Source organism: Danio rerio, chromosome 23 (assembly GCF_052040795.2).
Source record: "Danio rerio strain M-AB ecotype USA chromosome 23, GRCz13ab, whole genome shotgun sequence".
Lineage (NCBI taxonomy): Eukaryota > Metazoa > Chordata > Actinopteri > Cypriniformes > Danionidae > Danio > Danio rerio.
This window is the reverse complement of record NC_141043.1, coordinates 10098839-10121270: the sequence shown is the minus strand read 5'-3', so window position 1 is coordinate 10121270 and position 22432 is coordinate 10098839. Positions and strand designations below refer to the sequence as shown.

The 22432-nt window shown below is 35.5% G+C and overlaps 1 protein-coding gene across 16 annotated transcripts in view; it reads left to right on the top strand.

Annotated features, from left to right (window-relative positions):
* prkcbp1l (protein kinase C binding protein 1, like) overlaps positions 1-22432 on the top strand; it is an 88918-nt gene that overhangs the window by 45165 nt on the left and 21321 nt on the right. For 8 of the 16 annotated variants that reach the window (XM_088651659.1, XM_087305206.1, XM_087305207.1 and 5 more), the window contains 11 exons: positions 1524-1669; positions 7483-7626; positions 10147-10260; positions 10379-10471; positions 11664-11751; positions 12493-12548; positions 12714-12791; positions 13145-13260; positions 16321-16793; positions 18336-18443; positions 19563-19718. In XM_088651659.1, the coding sequence (XP_088507785.1) occupies positions 1524-1669; positions 7483-7626; positions 10147-10260; positions 10379-10471; positions 11664-11751; positions 12493-12548; positions 12714-12791; positions 13145-13260; positions 16321-16793; positions 18336-18443; positions 19563-19718 (1572 nt within the window). 16 annotated transcript variants of the gene reach the window in all.

Sequence of the window (22432 nt, the reverse complement as noted above, 5' to 3'; positions counted from 1 at the left end):
TAAACAGATTAAGGTAAATAATCTTACCGATGTCCATGTAAATGTATTCAGTGAAACATAACCTTCTAATTGTCTGCCTAACCCCGTACAGTCTTGCTGGCTTGTTTTCACTCGCACTTATTCAAACAAGCACACATGCAGGTAGTCACCATGTGCAATTTAATGCCAAATTGCTAAAAAATTAGTACGCAAAAGACGAGATTCTGAAATTGCAGTCAAAAAAAACTGATTTGCTACCAAAATTTCTCAATTTATTGCATTGTTTGCAGAATTTGGTGTTCTTTTTCTGTATAAATAAACAGAAATTTAGTTTCATTTATTAATTTAGTAAGTTATATTTTCTTAGTTTTTAATTACATTGTTTTTGTCTCAAAGACTATTGGTCACAGCCATATCACCCAGGAGCCGAAGACCGATTACTCTATTAAGCTAAGCAGGGCTGAGCCTGGTCAGTACCTGGATGGGAGATTACATGGGAAAACTAGGTTGCTGTTTGAAGTGGCGTTAGTGAGGCCAGCAGGGGCGCTCAACCTGTGGTCTGTGTGGATCCTAATGCCCCATGTAAAGTAAAGGGGACACTATACTGTCAGTGAGCGCCGTCTTTCAAATGAGACGTTAGACCAAGATCCTGGTTTTTGTGGTCAAAAAAACGCAATGGCACTTTTCGTAAAAAGTAGCGGTGTAACCCCAGTGTTCTGGCCAAATTCCCTCCATCAACCCTTACACATCATGGCCTCCCAATCATTCCCATTCATCGAATTGGCACCGAATCACTGTTTTTCCACCTATAGCATGTGTGTGTGTGTGAACGCACTAGCGGCATTGTTCTGTGGCTGCCGTTGCATCATCTAAGTAGATGCTGCACAATGGTGGTGGTGTGAAGAGACCCCCCTCATGGTTGTGAAGCACTTTGTGTGTATGGCCATGCACGATAAATGCACTATATAAATACACATTACTTACTTCGTATTAAAAGTAACTCTGAGAGGAACAAAGAGAGAAAGTATTTACTTCTTAATCATATAAAGCCTACTAAATATCTACTAAAATGACTGTTAACATTTCTTCAACAACATCATGTTAAAAATGTCAATTTTAGTGATTTGATATAATGAACGTAGCCTTGTTCAAATAGGCATTGGCTGAATTTGCTTTTCAGTAATGTCACCTGATGCATCTAAAGTGGGTCACTGTATGACAACTCTTCATATACTCTGTTATAATGTTTTTAAACTCAAAGCAATGCAGACGGCACAGAAGGAATTGTAAGTGTCCTTGCTGTCTAAAGGTTATTTGTGCCAATTAAAACTTTCTTAAATATTATGCAAATTCGCTAAATTCTATAGAGATACTAAAGCTGATTATTTTTTTCTATTCATTAAAAGTTTGGGAAATTCAGCTTATTAGTCATTGAAACTCAGGAAAAAGGTCAACAAATTTGACATTTGGTTTAGAGAGGGAACCCTGGGTGTATTATTAAGGTAGGCTTTGCATAATTAAGCAGTTTTTGGTTTTCTGTGCAGCCGTCTCTGATGTAGAGTCAACAGAGAAGAAGAGAAAAGCACCAAGTCCTCCACATTCCTCAAATGGACACTCTCCCTCCGACACGTCACCCAGTCCCACAAAGAAGAAGAAGAAACCAGGATTAGTCAACAGCAATAAAGATCAAGTATGTTTTCTTACAGGCTCCACTGCTCTCATCTTCATCCTTTTGTTCTGGTTTGAGCAAAGACTTTCCATTCAAATGATGAATGAAAAAAAACAAACATTATCAGACTTTCTGTTTATACGTCATGCTTTTGTTTTTTCTTGTGTACTTTTGCATTTTCTTGCATTTTTCTATTCAAATGACCAATTCAGGGTTGATTGTTTATGTGGGTCAAAGATATTTTTGGTTTCTGCGTCAAATAAAATGTATTAAAAATTGTTTGCACACAAAAAGCTTCTTAAAGTCCACATAGAATCAAAATCAAAAATGATTGTTTTGGTTACAGTAGCTATGTTACCATCCACCTATTTTTTTGCGCACCTTGGATCCAAGATGCGCATAAATTTTGAAAGTGCACATAAAAAACATGAGCATAACTGAGTAGGATAAACTTTTTATTCCATAAGAAAAGATGCGCATAAACTTTGATAGAAACACTTTTACCAAACAAATTCCAGTGTGCGCATTAAAGTCATGTGATTTTTGTTATAAGAGATCATGTGATGATATAAAATGTGTTAATAGATAAACCAGCAGGCTGAGCACATTGTAAAACATCATAACCTCTTAAGGCCGAAGGTGTTTTACTTTTTTTTCCCCCTCTGCTATTTGGGCCTATTGGAACCTAATTAGAATAAAACCTAAGTATCATCTTTTAATATGATGTACTTTTAGAGAAAAATTCTGTCCATATATGTGGAATGTGGTCCGAATTAGAGATCTGTGTAAGACTAATTTTAAATCCCGCTCCCGCCAGGTTTTAGCCAGAACCCGACCGATTCTGCTTATATTCAGCATTTGTTGTCCCACTGTCCGCCCCGCCCCGTTTTCTACCAGCCGCGCCCGTTCCCGCTAAGGACCGAAAACCACCCAGCTTTACAGAGTCCAGACAGCCAACAAGCTGTCTGTATAAACGCATACATACACACACACACACACATACAAAAGCACCAAGCAAGTGACATACACGCATAGGCATCACTCTCTCTCTCTCTCTCATTCACACACACACACACGCAGCACAAAGCTCTCTCTCATTCGCACACACACACACACACACACACACACACACACACACACACACACTCGCTGTCTCATTCACACACATACATACACGTGCTTGCTCGCTAGGGAGTAGGGAGCGATATTGTTAGACCGCCCGCTCCCATACAAAATTAAACTAGTTACTGACCGCTCCGTGCTTTATTTGGAAGTTTATTGCATTTATATGCAGACTTCTAGTCTGAATTTACATAAAATATATAACATAACCATTTTTTGAGTAAAAACTGTTTTTTTTTTTACCAGTTTTGGACAGCTAAAAATAGTGTTTGGGACATTTCATATGCTGCGAAACAGTTGCAGGATGACACTGTATTTCTGTAACAAAATTTAAAACATTCAAAGTATTTTAAATAGCCACTTAAGAGCCAAAATGAGCTGTCCACGTATGTGGCCACTAAGCCCTAGGAGATTAAGTGTTGTTTTGGTCATTCTAAAATGCTGTAACCATTTCAGTATTAGTGTTATTCATAATTAATTACCTCCAGAACTGTCAAAAGCATCTGTGCTTCGCGTCTTACGCCTTCAAACGCCACCACATGTTTATTACGTATCTTCTAAAGCGCAAGTCATTTCTTTTATAAAGAAAAGATTCACGCAGCTTCTCCTACCGCAGTAAACTTAGTTTTACCATTTATATTTGGCGCCAGTTAATCATGAAGTGACGATTTAGACTCATTAAATGGAAACGCTGCTTAATTCGCAAATCTTTTATGTGACATTTGCATTTTTGGATTAGCATAGCTAGTGTTGTTCTTCATGTGAACAATTAATACATGCAAGTTAAGCTACTGAAAAACAAAATGTTTGTTTTGGGAATCTTCAATCAAAGACTGACAATCCATTTCTGTTTTTGAGGTGGTGGCCTTTCTCTAATGTAATTTATTTTGACTGATTCAGCCACAATCTTGTAAGTCAAGCCCCTCTGACCGTTAGCCCCACTCCCTAGTCAATATACCATTTCAGTTGGAAGAACATCAACATACTGAAATAAAAAAACTTCACATGGATTGTAAATCCAAGTGAAGTGTCTGTAGTTTAAATAAATGTATTATTTATTAATTTCGGGGTGAAATAATCCATTGCCATTCATCGCAAAATGTAAATTATTTTACAACATGCTTATACTTATTCAAATATATAAAAGAATAAGCAATTATACTAAATATATATTTTTTATTATCATTATTAACTATATTTTGAATGATTAAAACTTCTTGCTGAAAGTATAAATTAATTAGTCTTTTAATATCAACAAATTATTCTTGTTCTAAATACTTTTGGTATGATATCTATTGTTACACACAGAATAACATTTTAGTGGGTGTTTTATCTATGTCATGGTAAAAATAAAGGTATGATAGTCTTAATTTTTTTCCTGAAAACTCAAATTTAAAAAGGACATGTTCTAATTTACACATTTAGGCATTTTGTTTTGACGCTTGAAAACCCCTTTGTATCTTTGACCCACATGTTTGATGTTGGTTTATAGTTGTAAATGATAAAACGCTGGTCACAATGAGGGACCAAAGTGCTATTACTGATTTGCATGAACAAAGTCGACCCCTTGTGGGGATTTCTCTCCTATGAGCTATGGTGGTCTCAAAAAGCATTTGGATGCAGCTTGCATAATTAAACGAATAACAGAACCAAATATAAAGAATTTACTTAACCTCATGCTGTTGTAAATATTCTATGATACACAAAAGAAGATATTTATATTTTAGCTGAGGTGCATTAAGCAAAATCTGGACAAAATCATTTGAAAAAACAAAGTGACAAGCAAAATAAATCATCTTCTGTGTTTCACAGAGCATAAAACAATAAATACATTTAGTATTTTGGGGGTGAAATATATATTTGTTGTGTGTTTAGGGAATTTGATTGGATAAACCTAAAATTAAGTGAGGTTTAATTTAAAGAATTTCCCATTTCACATGTTAAAATAGTGCATTTATTATAAAGTAAAAATTTCAAATGTTTGTGTACTATTTAGATGTCAGTTCGATTTTAAAATGCTTTTAAAGAGCTTTAATTTCCAAGTTGTTATATTTTTAAATAATATGACCGTTTTGATATCTATTTTGATTTACTTGCAAAGTATTTTCCCTGTTAAACTGAATTTTTAGCATCCAGTCTTTAATGCCACGTGGTCTACTAATATCATTCGAATGATTTGATGCATAAGAAAACATTATTTATTTATTAGACAGTTAAACAGACATGTGTGCAGGCTAAATATTTTAGTGAAATGAACAGAACATTAAAAAAAGATTACTATTTGCAATTGTATTAACTTGCATTGATTTAATTCATCATTACTACAACTAGTGAGTAATTTCTTTACATGAATAAGTCTTAAACTGACTCAAATTATCAGGACGAAAGTGTACAGATCAATTGATAAACATCAAAAACAGCTCAGGGGAAGTTAGATTCTTGCTTTCACTACTAATAATTTGGTTTCAGATGAAGCTTGTATTAAATATCAGATGTCTAAATGCTTTTTTGGGGTGTCCCACTCTTTATTCCCTTCATAATAACCGCTAAAGATCAAGTGTTGTGCTGTCATTGTGGTGGTGTGTTGCAATGCATATCAACAAAGTTTCATGAAAGATGCCAAATGTAGATTTGCTTACTAGTTTTATCTAGAAATAGCATGCAAATTTATATGACTACAATCATTCATTCAATTTCCTTCAACTTGGTCTCTTATTTATCAGGGGTCATCACAGTGGAATGAACCGCCAACTATTCCAACATATTTTTTATGCAGCGAATGCCCTTCCAGCTGCAAACCAGTACTGGGAAATGCTAGTGATAATTAGTAATGTGCAACACTTCCATTGTATAAATTCTTGTCTAAAGTCATCCTGCTCGTCTGTATTTGGCATCATATATGTTAATTCAGGATTCCGTTCCGATCTTTGCTAAACACACTTGATCTCAGGAACCACATGGTTCTCAGATCACACATCAGTCATGAAGTGTGTTTATGGCAATGAAATCCTACAGTGAGTGTGTTTATATGCACGTTATTAACTTGATCATGCCTTATAATCAAAAGCTGACCATGTAGATGTGCTAAGCGCTGTGTGTTTTTTCTTTATCGGAGTCAGGTCATAAATTGCTTAAAGGCATAGTTCACCCAAAAATGAAAATTCGTTCATTATTTACTCGCCCTTCAATTGCTACAAACTTGTTTGACATTCATTCTTTTGTTTAACACAAGAGAAGTTATTTCCAAAAACAGAAGTTGCCATTGACCTCCATAGTAATCTATACCTGTCAACACTGGGATGTGAAAACTCAAAATTACTAAAAATGTTAATCTGGAGCTGTTTCATTGTAAATAAACGTTTGAAACGGGCAGTAATTTGTTTTATCATTATTATTATTTTTACTATTTTATTATTATTATTATTTACAAAGGGTACAATATTAACATTTAAAGTAAAATTCAATATCATCCCTCAATACCAAGTAAAATGAAATGCCTGAGATAATAAATGTGTTTTTTAACCAATATATTAAATAGTTGAAGCTGCTCTTACATAAGCGGTTTCACAGTCTAGGTGCAACTACTGAAAAACCTGTGTCAGGAATGTGCCCTTACTGCATGCTAAAGTGTGTCCAGACTTAGCAAGTGTTTATGCGAAGAGGAAATATAACATAAACTTAGATGCTTTCTTAATACAAAGACTTAAATAAATGTGTTCTCATCTCATGCAGCAGCAATGGAAATATAATCAAAATGCTGCTTGATAGGATAGTGGACCCTTTTCACATTTCTAAATTTCTCAGCTTTGGAAGTCGTCGTAATTGGGCGAACTTAGAGCTTAGAGAGTACAACAAATATATGTTTTTGCATTCCTACTTGCTCAAATAATATAAGAAAATCTCGGAGATTGTGTTTTCAAAACTTTTAGATTTCAAATTGTGTGAGACTGATAACGGTAGCCAGAAGAGAAAACGTCAACTTTACTGTCCCGCCCCATAGACACTGCATTAGATAGACCTTGCGTAAGCGGTAATTAGATTTTTTTTTCTGTAATTTGATGCAAATTAGATGATATATTACAAAGTATAGCTTTATAAATGTTCATACATTTTAAATAAAATTTGAAATATTAAAATTTGCAAGTATTTAAGATGCTGATTATTAAATAAGTCATAGCAGTCTTTTGAAAAGAGTCCATATTTGGGTAATAAGTTTACCACTAACATAGCAAAACTCTTCCTCAGTTTTTAATGATTTATAAAATATGTAAACTGATTTTCACAATTGAAAAACCTGAGGTTAAAATTATGCAAATTAGTAAATTTTCACAACACTGCTGGGAGATGAACTTTTTTCTTATTAATAAACAGTTTACTTGGATTACCAGGTTATTAATTTGCATGTAAATAAGGACAATTGGTTCCTTCAGTCAGCTGATTTTTGAGTTTCTGGCGTACTGCTGTGCATGTAAATGTGCTCATTGTCTTTCCAGTGTGCTGCTTTTGACCCAGTGGTCATGTGACTGCTTACCTGTCCATGCTTGATTTTATTGCAGTGCCTTGCTATGTTTCCCCTGCGAGTGTTGTGGCTTGTGATTTGACCCCTTGCCCTGTCTCTCTTGCCTGCATTTCAGTGTGAGCTCAGACATGGTCCCTTTTACTATGTCAAGCAGCCCGCACTCACCACAGACCCTGTTGATGTTGTACCGCAGGACGGAAGGAATGACTTCTACTGCTGGGTGTGCCACCGCGAGGGCCAGGTGCTCTGCTGTGAGCTCTGCCCGCGCGTCTACCACGCCAAGTGCCTCAAACTGGCCGCTGAGCCGGAGGGTGACTGGTTCTGTCCAGAGTGCGAGGTACTGTTGTGTCTGGATTGCGTCTGAATTGTTTTTTGTAAAGTTTTACATTATAATGTGTTCAAGAGTGTCTAGAGCTACTTCACGTAAGGGATAAAGTACATCCAGGCGATTGTTATCGCAGAATGTTGTACAAGACCGAAGTTACGTTAAGGCAAGTCATTTCACTCTGGCGATCTTTAAAACGCCACTTGGCCATACTGTTTAGTTGGTGAAACATCAAATCCTCCTAAATAGCTCGACCAAGCATATATTTAAATTTCATATGAGGAATCACCTGTAAAAATAAACAACAGCTGTCTTTTTAGTTTCATTTCTAAACATTAGAATCACACAAAATATGCAGAAAGTCTTGTTTGATCATAGACCCTCCCCCCGAGAATTTGTTCCCCAAACGATACGAATGACATGTATTGAATGACTAAATTGATTTATTAAAAAAATAAATAAAAAAAACACCCGCCTGGATACACTTTATCCTGCTTATAACACAGCTACTGCAAAACGTAAAAATCTGACTTAAGTCGTAATAGTTTATTAATTCTTTCAGTAAAAGCAAAGCTAACTGAAATGGCTGAATTGAGCATGTACTAACCTACGTATTATTCAGTCACAAGATGGTGCCAAACTGTCAAAAGTGATGGCCTAACAGACAAGCAAAAGCATACCCAGATGAGCCTGTAATATTAGTCTAAGTGGTTGTTATCTGGGAATAACATACTTTGGAATGTTGTGATTGACCAATCAGAATCAAGTACTCCAGATTGCCGTGTGATATATGGCAATAAATACTGGTCAGATGGAAATTTAGGTGCTGTTCAAAACCTAAAGAGCTGGTTGCTCATTTTGTGGCGTAGGCACATTTCTAATGTGGAAGTTGATTTAAAATGTGGATGTTTATATAACAATGATGCATTAAAGATGCAAAAAATTTCTTTTTTTTGTTTAGATACGCGAAACCACCATCAGGTTTCACAAAATCGAGATGAAGAATATATTATTTTCTTTTATTGTTTAATCAATTATTTATTTTTCTTCAAAAGTTTGCATTTTCAGATCTTCAAAATACTGTTGTACTGTGTATGAATGCCTAAATATGAAAACTTGTTCTTTAAATTGTGTATAGGTTTAAAGCCCCTTTCACCAAAAAGTTCACAACAAATAAACAAATCTTAGTTATTCACTCATCTTCATGTCATTACAAATTAGTGTTATAATTAACGGAATAAAACAGTTTTCGTAAATTGAAACAAATAAAATAAAATGTGAATATCAGATGTAAAAATGAAACATGTGGAAAGTACTAGCATTACTAAAACTCAAAGATGAATAGAAGTAAAAGCTAAAACTTGGAGCCAAAATTCAAATAAAAAAAGCCATTTCAAATCATTAATAAGTATAATAATATATCCTAAAAAAAAAAAAGTTATTTTATTTTTTAATTTTTGAACATGTCTAATTTTATGGACAAAAATACTCTCAAAATATCCTTTTAGCTATTAATATCTGGTTCATCAGATTGGCATCTTTTGTGTTCTGAAGGACAAACTATTTCTTTAAAGATAATAAATACATAAAGCTATACAAAACCTACATTTCTTTACATGTTCTTTAGAGTCACAGTATGTTTTTTTTATACAAAAATGCAAACTATTTTTAAAGAATGGTGATTTATAAATACACATTGTATTAAATACAGAAAATGGGAACCTTAAGGTAGTTCAACTGTGTGACTAAATGACTGTTTCATTCAAAGCAGAGCTGTTAAGTTTATTAGCTTAGCAACATGCTAACCGCGAACTAAAATCTGTCAGTCTTCCTTGATCGCTATATTTTTTTAAAATTGCTTTCTTCCTCTTTAAAGCGTATGTGATATCAGACAGTTCTTTATCAGTTAGTGTGCTGTTTATAAAGGAAGCCGCCTACATGGGCAACTACAGCACAGTCTCACTGGGTTTTAGAAAGCTAATTGTAAAAAGCTTGTTATCACTTTTAGCTACTTTGCTAAAAAGCTTTTGCTTATGAATGGTACTATTCAGAAACTTGCCAAACAGTTTGAATTTGTTGTGTTGAGGTACAGATATTTGCTCTGACAACACTCCTAATATATTCAATCCTAATATATCTTGAAATCTGAACTTTGAACACAAGTCAGTTTGTTCTGGTACAGATGCTAATTTTTACAACTAGCATCAATGTATTACAATGCATAATGTACAATGTATCATTGTACATCATAATATTACATGTATCATTTATAGCAAATGAAATTCAGTTTAATTCATTTTACCACCATTAGATATAATAAGATTTATTCCTTTTAAGTTATAAATAATTGTATTTTAATTCACTTTATTAATATATATTTACTTTGAAATTAACATATACACTTTCATATATATTAACATATTAGCACAATGCACTTTTCAAGAATGCCTGACTACACATGAATGATTATGACCTGTGTGTGTGTGTGTGTGATTTACATAAACAGTACAGTGATTTCACTTTCTGCTTCAGAAAATAACAGTGGCTGAATGCATTGAAACTCAGAGTAAAGCAATGACCATGCTGAATCTGGAGCAGCTGTCCTACCTGCTGAAGTTTGCACTGCAGAAGATGAAACAGCCAGGGGTGAGTCAAATTATTTAATCACACCATGCTTTCATTTTGACAGTGTCTGTTTAAGTGTAACAGTGGTTCATTGATTTTGCTGCTGCTGTGTTTCTTTATGAACTATTGGTTTCGTCAGACCGAACCATTTCAGAAGCCAGTGTCACTGGATCAGCACCCGGATTATGCCGAGTATATATTTCACCCCATGGATCTGAGCACTCTTGAGAAGGTAAAAAAAAAGCTTTTTGCATTTAAAATCTGACAAAATCTAATAAGATATTTTTAGTTTAGCCATTTATTGGGTGAGGAACTATACACTCACTGGCCACTTTATTAGGTTCACCTGTCCGACTGCTTGTAAACACAAATTGCTAATCAGCCAATCACATGGCAGCAACTCAATGCGTTTAGGCATGTAGACATTATACGATCTGCTGCAGTTCAAACTGAGCATCAGAACGGGGAAGAAATGTGATTAAAAGTGACTTTGAATGTGGCATGGTTATTGGTGCCAGACAGGCTAGTCTGAGTATTTCAGAAACTGCTGATATACTGGGATTTTCACGCACTACCATCTCCAGGGTTTACAGGGAATAATCCGAAAAATATCCAGTTGGCGGCAGTTTTGTGGACGCAAATGCCTTGTCGATGCCAGAGGTCAGAGGAAAATGGCCAGACTGGTTTGAGCTAATAAGGCAACAGTAACTCAAATAAGCACTGGTTACAACCGAGGTATGCAGAAGAGCATCTTTGAATGCAATACATGCCTAACCTTGAGGCGGATGGACTACAGCAGCAGAAGACCTCACCAGGTGGCACTTCTGTCAGCTAAAAACAGGAAACTGAGGCAAACAATTCACACAGAATTGGACAATAGAAGATTGGAAAAATGTTGCCTGGTCTTATGTGTTACAACATTCTACCTTCAGCAGGATAACGTAAATCATCTCAGACTGGTTTCTTAAACATGACAATGAGTTCACTGTACTCAAATGGCCTCCTCCATCTAATAGAGCACCTTTGGGATGTGGTGGAAAGGGAGATTCGAGTCATGGATGTGCAGCTGACAAATGTGCAGCAACTGCGTGAAGCTATCATGTCAGTATGGACCAAAATCTCTGAGAAATATTTCCAGTACCTTGTAAAATCTATTCCACGAGCGATTTAGTCAGTTCTGAAGGCAAAAGAGAGTCCAACCCGGTACTAGTAAGGTGTACCTAATAAGGTGGCCAGTCAATGTATGTGGTAAATTCATTTATTACAAAATAGGTTTTTATTTTTATGTCTAGCTTTTAATAATACTCAGTAACACTCTAGGGTTTCAGTGAGTTCCCTGTGAAGCGTTAAAGAGAATTTTTCTTCTGGTAAAATGTGTTTTTGAAAAATGCATGTAAAGCTAACTGAGAAATCTGTGTGTGTAGAATATCAAGAAGAAAATGTACGGTTGCACAGAAGCATTTCTGGCCGACGTGAAGTGGATTCTACACAACTGTATCATTTATAATGGAGGTTAGTTTTGGATCATAAAACCATTGGTCATGTGGCTCAAAATCTAGATGTATGGGTTTGGGCTTTGGGTCAAAATAAATGTACGAAAGTAAATTGATATATATTAAAAACATGAAATGCTAGTAAAAACATTATAAATATGGGTGAAGTAATGTTTTATTGTCATTTTAACTTATTTTTTTCTAATATGCTTATACATATTCTGACCTGTATTTATTAAAACATATTCAAATATTAAGTGTGCATGCTGCATTTTATTGTATATTGTTTAAAAAGAAAAATAAAGGGAACACTTGGAGTTACTTTGTTTTGTTTAAGTGTTTCCTTTATTTTTTGAGCAGTATATTATATTTAGAATGACTTAATTAATGTATTTATAATGACATATGAGAATTCCTGCTGATAAATCGATAAAATCATGAGCTTTAACAGGTAATGTCATAAAAGATTATAACGATGCTCAAATAGTGTTTTTTAACATGTCATCAAATGATTCTTGATCTGAATGTCCCTGAGCAAACTGTGTGATATACATATTCTATTGTTACATTGAATTATTAGTGATAATTTTTTGTAAACCATGGTGGTAATGTATGATAGTCTTTATTTTTTGCTCAGACAAAAATTAATTTAATTTAATTTAATTAACAGGATACATTTGTATTGTCCAAAAGCCCATTTTTAACTGATACAATTATTTCTCCTTGCATCAATCATTAATTCTCAGTTTGTTTATTTCAGGGAACCACAAGCTGACCGCAACTGCTAAAGTTATTGTCAAGATCTGTGAACACGAAGTGAGTTTTTTGATCTCATTACAAAATGTAAAACAGATTACATAAAGAAATGAGTTACAGTTCAAATGTTTAAGATCTGTAAAACTAAGCTAAGCATGCGTAGGTTTTTTATTTATGTTGGTTGGTCTTGTAAAAGTTTTTACAGTGTCAATAAATAATCTACAGATGAACGAAATCGAGGTTTGTCCGGAGTGTTACTTGTCCGCCTGTCAGAAGAGGGACAACTGGTTCTGTGAACCTTGTGTAAGAGGATCCTCTTTTTAAAATTGTACTGTTTATATACAGCATGGGTCTCAAACTCGATTCCTGGAGGGCCACAGTGCTGCACAGTTTAAACCCTAATGAAACACAGCTGATCCAAATAATCAAGCTGTTCAAGACTGCTAGACTATTAAACAGGTGAAGTTGGAGGTGGTTGGAGTTAAACTATGCAGAACTGCTGGCCTTTATGAATTGAGTTTGAGACCACTGATATACAGTATGTGAGTGCTGACCAGTGCTGGTTTCTGGTTAAGATTATTCCGATTGATCCAGTTCAACATCTGGACTGTATTTCAGGTGTGGCTGATGGTCATGTCTCTTATGTTTTCATGCAGTCTCAGCCTCATCCTCTGGTGTGGGCCAAACTGAAAGGTTTTCCCTTTTGGCCTGCTAAAGCCCTGAGGGACAAGGATGGACAGGTGGATGCACGTTTTTTTGGCCAGCATGACAGGTGAACCTGCTACTCTTAATTCTGTGTTCATACTGATTTCCAGGAATTATGGATTTACTTAAAGTTACAATAGGTGACTTTCTTCAGAAATTTCTTTTGTTGTGGTGGTTGAAAGTCTCTTCGCATTTCGATAGAAATGATTAATGTAAATGATTTAAATGTATTTTTGTATTCAAGGCATAGGACTAAAAAATGTTTATCCAATATAAAAATTGCGGGTCAAAAATTATGATGCACTGTCAGCAGAGCCAACCAGACTGTCACCATGGAAATCCTTGCATGCATGAAATTTTGCACAGACAAGTTTTGAAAACGGGCAAGATTAAATAATTCAAAAGGTTCTTAAGTTTGAAATAGCAGTATTATGAAGTATTATAATGTTTTCTCACTGGTGAATGACATGATCTAGTGTTATAAGGATGTCTATGGTCATCTATTCAGTGTGTGCTTTCACAACTTCACGAGGCATGGCTTTGGACAGCAGTGAGTGACATGTGTTCTCAGTGCTATTATGCTTAGTTACAGCACCTTTAATAATAATGATTTTGTTTGGGATTTAAAAAAAAAGCAGCATTGGGTGATTTAGAGCTTAACTTTTACAATGCATTGAGTTAATTACCTACTTACTCTCATGGCCATTTATATCAAAGTTGATTTAGCCACACCATGTTGGTGTTTTGTAAGCTCTAGTTTTTTATGAAGTGGGTTGTTAGCTCAATGCTCAACCTCCAACCTGGAGGACCAGGACATATACACATATACACTATGAACAATTTAGCGTACCCAATTCACCTATACCTGCATGTCTTTGGACTGTGGGGGAAACCGTAGCTCCTGGATGAAACCCATGCAATACGGGGAGAACATGCAAACTCCACACAGAAACGGCAACTGGCCCAGCAAGGGCTCGAACCAGCGATCTTCTTGCTGTGAGGCGACGGTGCTAACCACTGCACCACTGTGAGGCCCCCATTTAGACAAAGAATGATTACTATATAAATAAGATGATATTTTGAACAAAAATGAAAACATTTTAAATGTTACAATATTTACCATGAATAAATCTAAATAATTCTAAAATGTTAAATTGTGAAAATCTAACACATGTACTACACAGACAAAAACATACAACTAACTTCATAGGTCATTTTAAAATGTATAACTTGTTAAATAGTACTTTAAAACAAATATTTTATTATAAATAAATATATGTTGATTTTAAATTTTATATTTCACACTTTTACTGTTTTTTTTTTTTTTTTTTGTAGTTTTAAGACAATTCGAGCTTATTTATAAAGCACATTTCATACACAGTGTCAATTCAAAGTGCTTTAAATAAACAGGAATAAAAGAGACAAGTATAAGAAAATAAAAAACAAGTAATAAAAATTATTAAAAACAGATCAAAATAGATTAAATGTGTTAAAACAGGTTATAAAAGAATGAAAAAAAAGACACAATAGTGCGATCTGTAGGACGTAGCACAGTGCTCATTCAGTAAAGGCACAGCTAAACAGATGTGTTTCAGTCTGGATTTGAATGTGCCTAATGTTGGAGCACATCTGATCATTTCTGGAAGCTGATTCAAGCAGTGAGGGGGTGTAGTAGCTGAAAGCTGATTCACCCTGCTTTGACTGAACTCTTAGAATTTCTAGTTTATATGATTCTAAAGATCTGAGTGATCTGTAAGTTTGTATTCAGTCAGCATATCTGTAATGTATTGAGCTCTTAGGCCATTTAGTGATATATAGACAAGTAATAATACTTTAAAATCTATTCTGAAGGTAACTGGGAGCCAGTGTAAAGACCTGAGGACAGGTGTGATGTGCTCAGATTTCCTGATTCTGGTCAGAATCCTGGCAGCATCGTTCTAGATGAGCTGCATCTCTCTGAATTTTCTTTTGGGAAGGCCAGTGAGGAGGCTGTTACAGTAATCCACCCTGCTGCTGATAAAAGCATTTTTCTCTAAGTCTTCACTGAAAACAAAGCATCTCATTCTTGCAATGTGTATGAGATAGTATGCTGATTTACTTACTGCTTTGACATGATTATTGAAACTTAGATCTGACTCTACAGTCACACCAAGATTCTTGACCTTATTTTTTGTTGTTTCATCTTTAAAGCAAAGATACACATTCACCTTGAACCTCATCTCTATTCCTAAGCGCAATGACTTCAGTTTTCTATTTGTTTACCTGAAGAAAGTTTTGGTACATCCAACTGCTAATTTCATCAATGCATTGGCAGAGGGTGTCAATGGGGCTGTAGTCATTAGGCAGTAAGGCCAAGTAGATCTGAGTGTCATCAGTATAGCTGTAGATGGAAACTTGGTTCTTTCGCATTACTTGGATAAGAGGGAGGATATAAAGGTTGAGCAGAGAGGTGCCAGAATTGAGCTATGTGGGACTCCACATGTCATGGGTGTCCACCTTGACCTATGGTCTACAAATATTTTTAGAGAAATATTTTACTGTTTATTTTGCACAATTTTCAGAGAACAAGAGTAAATGTAAACTCAGCTTTATCATCCAGACCTTCTGTATAATAAATCCCAATGTTTCATGTATTAGAATTTGTTATATTTATAATAAAAAAGCTTATGGTGAATACTGCCTAAAACATTTGTTTACATTTATATATTTATATTAAAAAATATGGGCGGCAGGGTGGTTCAGTGGTTAGCACTGTTGTCTCACAGCAGGAATGTCGCTGGTTCGAGTGCCGGCTGGTTCAGCTGCCATTTCTGTGTGGAGTTTGCATGTTCTCTCCGTGTTGATGTGGGTTTCCTCCAGGTGCTCCGGTTTACCCCACAGTCCAAATACATGCGCTATAGGTGAACTGAATAAAATAAATTGGCCGTAGTGTATGTGTGTAAATGAGTATGTATGGGTGTTTCCCAGTACTGGGTTGCAGTTGGAAGGGCATCCACTGCATAAACATATGAGGGATAAGTTGGTGGTTCATTCCGCTGTGGCGACCCCAGATTAATAAAGGGACTAAGCCGAAGGAAAATCAGTGAATGAAATAAATATTTTCCCCCCTTTTTTATTCACCTTTTAGAGCCTGGGTGCCAATCAACAACTGTTACCTCATGTCTAAGGAGATCCCCTTCTCCGTGAAGAAGACCAAAAGCATTTTCAACAGCGCCATGCAAGAAATGGAGGTCTATGTGGAAAATGTGCGCAAGAAGTATGGCGTGTTCAACTATGCCCCATTCCGAACGGCTTACACACCCAACAACCTGTTCCAGATGCTTCAGGACCCTAATAACCCTAAAAAAGGCACAGTGAAGTCTGAAAAACAGGACAAAGTCAAATTCAACTTTGACATGACGGCATCCCCCAAGATGCTCCTCGGTAAGTCAGTGATGTCAGGAGGAGGGGGATGTCGGATCTCTGTGACGGACATGCCCAGGTCACCAATGAGCACCAATTCTTCAGTTCACACCGGGTCAGACTTGGAGCAGGACGAACGGGGGGCGAAAATGTCGTCAAGTCACTGCAGCGCTGGTGAAGACTCAATGGATTGTACAGGTGATTTTTCTAGATTTGCCATCATTCACTCAACTTTGATTTGCCACACTGAAACCAACCAGTGCTTAATTTGATCCTATCCCGGAAAATATTTGGTTTTCATCTTTTGAGTTCCAAAATTTATTTGAATCGATCCAGCATTACCTTGTGCCTGACTACCAGCATGTGTGGGTGAGAATAAACAGTAAACAAGGCTGTGGTTTCTGCAGATATTTATGAGTTACGTTTAGCTGTCAAGACTATTCAGATACTTAAATAAGCTTTAGTTTACACACTGGATGCTTTTTCTCTTGTGTTCATTACACGTCATTTGCGCCACACACCAATAATTCGCCTCTATTCACATTTGCATTGACTTTGTATGTAACTTACTCACGCGAATAGGTATGGAATCAGATAAGTCTCAAAAGAAATTCACGCAAAAGACACGATGTACACATGCGTAGCCAAATTCACGTGCATAAAATCAAATTCACCTGCGTAAAATATTTATTTATATTCACAAAAAATTTTTTACGCGCACAAAATAAAAATACATTTTCATAAAATACGTTTCACAAATGCAAAACACGATTTGCAAATGTATAAGAGTGTACAAAAAGTTTTGAATGTTTAAAACTTGCGAGTTCATCCTGAATGAGATTGTGCTAATCCTCTTTCACGTACGACTCCCCCTGGATACTTGTGTGTGTATTTTTGAGACTTTCCTGGCAGAGGCAGGGCAACTCGTACCTTTCAGCCAATCAGATGAGAGCTGTAGTCAATGACACCAACTCTGCACTTCCTTTGCGCAGACTGTTTCTCTCCAGCATGGTGAACGGAGAAAGCAGCAGTCGCAGTCGCACTTTTTTTCATTTATTTAATTATTTGACCATAGCCTCACTCTTTTTATCCATTACTTTGCCGCAGCTCCGCTCTTCTTATTTATCGTCTCGCAGCCTCATGAGCAGAATGTAGCCTGCAGAATGATGAATTATCATTCCGGCAAATCAAGCAGAGCAGTGTCATTGTGGTCTAGTGGTCAGCACGTTTCGTTATCACGCCGCCGACCTGTGTTCGATCCTCATCTGAGTTGAACTTTTTTTTTTTCATTTTAACTGTTAAGACATATAAAACTATAAGGTTGTTGAACATTTGAAGTTCTAAAGCTTTAAAAAGACTTGATAGTGTAATTAGAAACTGAATTGGAAATGATCTTATTTTAATATAGTCAGTCGTGAACTGAGGTGGGCCGGTCGAAGGCTTGAAACTCCAGGGCTGAAAAGGAGTCCCACTCCGGCCCTGATTGTATCCAATGAATGTAAACAAGCTGCTGTTGTGCTTTAGTAATATAATATGTAGAATATAAATATAACATTAATACTTTTCTGAATATTTTTAACACAAATCGAGCCTTTTATTTATTTTATTATTATTTTTTTTTTGTGTGTGAATACACCGACAACACACATTTATGTCCAGTAATCATGTATTTTGCTTAAAAAAGCCAAAAATTATTAACAAACAGTCGTGGATGATAAATTGTAACTGTTTTTTCCACAGCGTCTCCTGCATCTCTGAAGACAAGCGGCAGCCCTAAGCCTTTGCTAACTACACCGGTCAAACAGGAGAGGAGCTCGGGCACAGGAGGAATCCTTAACCTCAATTTGGGTGAGTCTTGAATCAAAGCAATGAGCGCTAAGGGAAAAACGTGAAAAACACTAAACCTAAACTAATCAAAGGTTTTAGATTTAGCGAGCACAGTCTGGTAGCTCATTCATTCAGAACTGTTTTTTCCATTGAAATTAAGACAGAATAAGCCCCGCCTTCCATCTGCAATAGAGCACATTAGTCAAATCAAATCACCTTTATTGACACATCATCAGCAGCACATGTGCTATGATAAGTGAAAAGCTTAGGTGCTGGCTCAAGACAGTGCAAAATACAGACAGTGCAAATACAACGACAGTGCAAAATACAACAGCATACTCCTAACCCCCCAAAATAAAACAAGTAGCCTCCGCCTACTTTTAAGCAACATTTATTTCTCAAATTTATTAACAATAAATGTATGATTATATTTAATTAACAATAACGTTCCAAAATAAAATCTGCTCATTTAAGTGTATTGCTAGCATTTATACAAAAGTATGATTTAAATTATCAGTATTTTATTTATAAATATTTGCACATTGGGAGATCAAATTACTCTTAACGTAATACTGCATCAACACAAATGACTCTTTATAGACTCTGCTGTCTCTCTCTGATATGTGGAATTTTTGCACAGCACCGTGGATAATGTAGTTTTTCTGCACAAATTTGGTTATCAAACAGGACTGTTTAAAACATAAGGTTATTAATTACAAAAGATGTGTTCAACAAAAGCGTAACAATCAATTAACAGCCTGAGGACACTCGATAGGTCTGTTTTTAAAGGTCTGTCACATATTTTGAAAAAATAATTCCTTATAGAGAAAATGAAATGTATTTTACCTCCGTCATTAGACTCTTTTGGTTGTTAGAAATTCTCATGGTATTATGTTTATGTCATTTGAGTGTGAGAAACAACATTTATATGACATTTGATGTCAGATATTGTTTCGATTTGCTTTGATTTGCAGTATTCTGCTTAAAGTTTTCGAGATGTTGTATCTGGTCTTGAATGCCTTAAATATGTGTCTGTAAGTGTGGCCAACTGTATTAATTTTATAGAGTTCGAAAGATTAAGGAACTTCAAAAGGATTTCTGTTTATTTATTGAATGTTCCTGCTGAATGTGTTTTTTCAGATCGTGTTAAGGCTGAAATGGACCTGAAGGAGTTGAGCGAGGCTGTACAACAACAGCAACAGCAGCAGCAACAAGGGGCATCAGTTCTCCTCACCTCCCCCAAAAAACCTACCAGAAGTTTGGATAAAACTATAGAGAGCTGCAAGGCCCAGCTGGGTAATGAACACACAAATACATGAAAAATTATTAACTGTAGACTTTAATAATGACCATTTATTTTCCATGAAATCTTGGTTTTGGAAATATTTCCACATTTATTTCCTTCATATTAATAGAAATACTAGGGGTGTCAAAATTAATTGTTTCTTCGGTGCACCGCGATGCAGACACGGACAATTCGGTATCGATTCAGTACTAATCATAACCGGTTATTACTGACGTCATTTGTCTCATTTGCGCTCTGTTGCGAGGGAGGCGAGCACGAGTATTTACAATGCTCTAACTACTTAAAACTCAGAAACTGTGCACAATTTCACTGTGTGTGTTTGCTGGATCAGTCTTTCACTGACATGAACAGCAAAAGCCCCTATTTCACTGAGATCAAGAGAATAAAAGTATTCCATTTTTCTCTTTCTCTCTCTCACACACACACACACACACACACACACACACACACACACACACACACACAATGGCCCACTTGACCTGCTGGCCTGACATTTCTTATCCTCTCGGCTGTTTTACAGCGTTACTTCTGGGTACAGAAACGAGCGTGTGCCTGCAGAGTTTTTTCCACTGTGTTTATCATGCATCAACTGTGATCGCCGCTGCCGCCTGCCGCTTATCAGTATCACTCATCTGTGAAGAGCGCAGCGTACAAGAGCCAATCGCAACCGTTTTTGTTGAGGGTGTGACCAATCAAAGAGGTGTAAGAGAACTAGAAAAGGATCAGAAAGTGTGCTGGATATTTATATTTGTTTATATTATTTGCTAAATGCTTGTGTTGTTTAAAGGTACAGTTTATATTTCTGACTGTTTGTATTAAGTGACAAAATTGTATTACAAATAGTATATAAATATAAATATATTCATACATTTAATACATGAACTGCTGCTGTGAAGAAAATATAAAACTGTTTATGGAAAGCACTGTCAATGCACCGAGATATCGAATTGAACCGAATCGATGGCATGATAATCGTAAACGAACCAAACCGTGAGACTAGTGTAGGTTCACAGCTCTAATAAATACATCATTTTTAAAAAAAATCAAACCAACCTGCATTGCCATAAATAATTTTTATAATATGATGATCTTTGAATTTAAGAACAAAATAAAAAGTTTAAAATTGTGACCATTGACCACAAAAGCAGTCATAGGGGAAAATTGTTTAACATTCTGAGATTTATATATATTCTGACAGCTGTATAAATAAACATTTGTTTGATTTGTTAGCATAAGACAATATTTAGCCTAGATAACTATTTGAAAATCTGGAATTTGATGGTTAAAACAAGTCGAAATATTGAGATAATATAATAAATATTGAGAGTACAATGCATAGTACTTATTATATTACTTAGAAATCAGAAATTAAGTTTTAATATATTTACAGTAAGAAATTGACCAAATGTTTTCATAGCGCATGAACTTTCATTTTCATAGGACAGTCATATATAGATGCATTAGTTGCAGAATTTTAAAGCAGTTTAACGATTTAAATGCTTCTTATTGGATATTAAATCATTCAATGCAACTACGCATGACTTTACGAAGAGCTTATGACCTAATAACTACGGTTTGCCTTAAGAACATGTGGTGAAACTGAAGTAAGAACAAATTTATTTACAAACAAGATAGTTACTAAGCCCCTAGCAGTGTTGCCAGATTGGGTCGTTTTAAATTTGATTCTGTGGGCAAAAAATGGTATAGGCGGGTTGACCAAATTTGGGCTGTTTTGAAACGTAAATTTAAATGCAACTTGTTTAACAAAATATTACTCTGTGCTCCTACTACATTCAAATAGTAGTGACCAGTACATAGTGCAAACCACGTGGGCCCACTCGCAAGAGGAGGTGAAGAAAAGTTGGATCAAAATCTGACTCCCCTTTGCATGCACATGCATCACGCAGTACCTGTTGTTAAACTCAAATCGGTTTATCATAACACTTATCGATAATTTTTTCCCTCAATTGACAGCAGGAACAAACACAGAAGCATTGTTTTGATTGACAAACAGCACCTGATTATGTTCAAAAGAATTAAAAATGCCAAATAGGACGAATTTACACCCCATTTCAATAACATACTCTAATAGGTAGAGTAATCCAGGGGTTCTCAAACTTTTTCACTTCGAAGCCCACCTCCCTCTCTGAAATTTTTTTATGGCCAAAACTGATTGTCTACGACTTGTTTTAAAGCTTTATTTTTCAGCAAAACATTTATTTTGCCTTTTATTATTCTTTTTTTCTACATCATTTTATAAAGTATACATCTATCTATCCATCTATCTATCCATCCATCCATCCATCCATCCATCCATCCATCCAGTTGAAGTCAGAATTATTGGCCCCTTTCGAATTTTTTTCTTCTTTTTTAAATATTTTCCAAATGATGTTTAACAGAGCAAGGACATGATAATATTTTTTCTTCTGGAGAAAGTCTTATTTGTTTTATTTCGGTTAGAATAAAAGCAGTTTTACATTTTTTAAACATCATTTTAGGGACAAAATTATTAGAGCCTTTAAGCTATTTTTTTCTCGATAATCTACAGAGCAAAGCACTATTATACAATAACTTGCCTAATTACCCTAACCTGCCTAGTTACCCTAATTAACCTAGTTAAGCTATAAAAGGTCACTTTAAGCTGTAGAAGTGTTATTTACTGTCTTTATGGCAAAGATAAAATAAATCAGTTATTAGAAATGAG